Source organism: Rhinopithecus bieti, unplaced genomic scaffold (assembly GCF_001698545.2).
Source record: "Rhinopithecus bieti isolate Rb0 unplaced genomic scaffold, ASM169854v2 scaffold_41619, whole genome shotgun sequence".
NCBI classification, from domain to species: domain Eukaryota; kingdom Metazoa; phylum Chordata; class Mammalia; order Primates; family Cercopithecidae; genus Rhinopithecus; species Rhinopithecus bieti.
In genome coordinates this window covers 130,609-131,792 of record NW_016817072.1, presented here as the reverse complement: position 1 = coordinate 131,792, position 1,184 = coordinate 130,609, and the positions used below count along the sequence as shown (strand labels likewise).

At 45.2% G+C, this 1,184-nt stretch overlaps 1 protein-coding gene across 1 annotated transcript in view; it reads left to right on the top strand.

Annotated features, from left to right (window-relative positions):
- Positions 1-922: 922 nt before the first annotated feature.
- EPHX4 (epoxide hydrolase 4) overlaps positions 923-1,184 on the top strand; it is a 40,879-nt gene continuing 40,617 nt past the window's right edge. The window contains 1 exon segment of the mRNA XM_017855788.1: positions 923-1,177. Within this exon segment, the coding sequence (XP_017711277.1) occupies positions 923-1,177 (255 nt within the window).

Below are 1,184 nucleotides of genomic sequence, written 5' to 3'. Positions count from 1 at the left end.
ATAGCAAAGGTCTCAATAAGTTCCTAACTCAAGACCCTAGAAAAAGAGCAAAATACAGTTAATCTTCAAACAACATGGGTTTGAACTGTGTAGATTCACTTACACATGGGTTTTCTTCCACCTCTTCCCTCCCCATCACCTCAGCCTACCTACCCTGATGATGACAAGGATGAACAGTCTTAAGATAATCCATTTCCACTTAATGAATAGTAAATGTATTTTATCTTATGATTTTAACATTTTTCTTTATTATAAAGATACAGTATATAATACATAAACATATGTGTTAATTGTTTTGGTCAGTAGTAGGCTATTAGTACTTAAGTTTGGGGGGACTCAAAAGTTATACATGGATTTTCAGATGTGAAAGGGGTCAGCAACCTTAACCCCCCGCATTGTTCAAAGGTCAATTTTATAATTCACACATGCTGAAGTAAATTCAAAATTGTACAGCCACTTTGTAAACCAGTTTGACAGCTTCTCACAGAAAATGAACACTTAACACCTGACCCAGTGATCGGGAAAAGGCTTAATGAAATTCTAACAGTGAGCTGGACGATAGAGGAGGTCAGGACAAGAGTGGTCACGTCGGTGCTGAGGCTGAGATACCTACCGAGGACTGTCACTCTCACGGCTTCCAGCCCTTCCACGAACTCTCAGGTGTGTGGCCTTCTGGCCAGGCTTCTGCCGCGTCACGTTTTGGAGCATTCATTGTATCCCCGGGGTTGCAGCTCTCCGTAAGTTTGCTGTGGCTGAACCAGGCAAGGAATAGGCGGATTTCTACAGAAATTATGATTTCATGAAAGAGTTTGAGGAGAAAAGGAAGGCGCTATCTTTCACAGTGCAGAGTGATTTTGCACTATAAAGAATCTATTTGGGTATAATAGCATGGAAGTTTGTCTCTGACCTGTGTCCCTGAACTATGACACACGAATATGTGGGCTTAGAACTAGTTTTGCTTGATACATTGAGAACAACAAAGAAGAACGAGTGGCGCTTCCTTCCTTGGTGCCCGGGATGGTTTGGAAAGTATCGCCTTTATCCTCCCCCACAGTTTTGCAATTTTGAAACCGGATCTCGCTCTCCGCGGAAGACGGCCGAGCTCTGCACCCCGGCCTGGCCCGCCGCACCCTGCAGGCCCGGCTTTCCCCTGCGCGCTCCGGGCTGGGCGCGGCGCGTGTGCG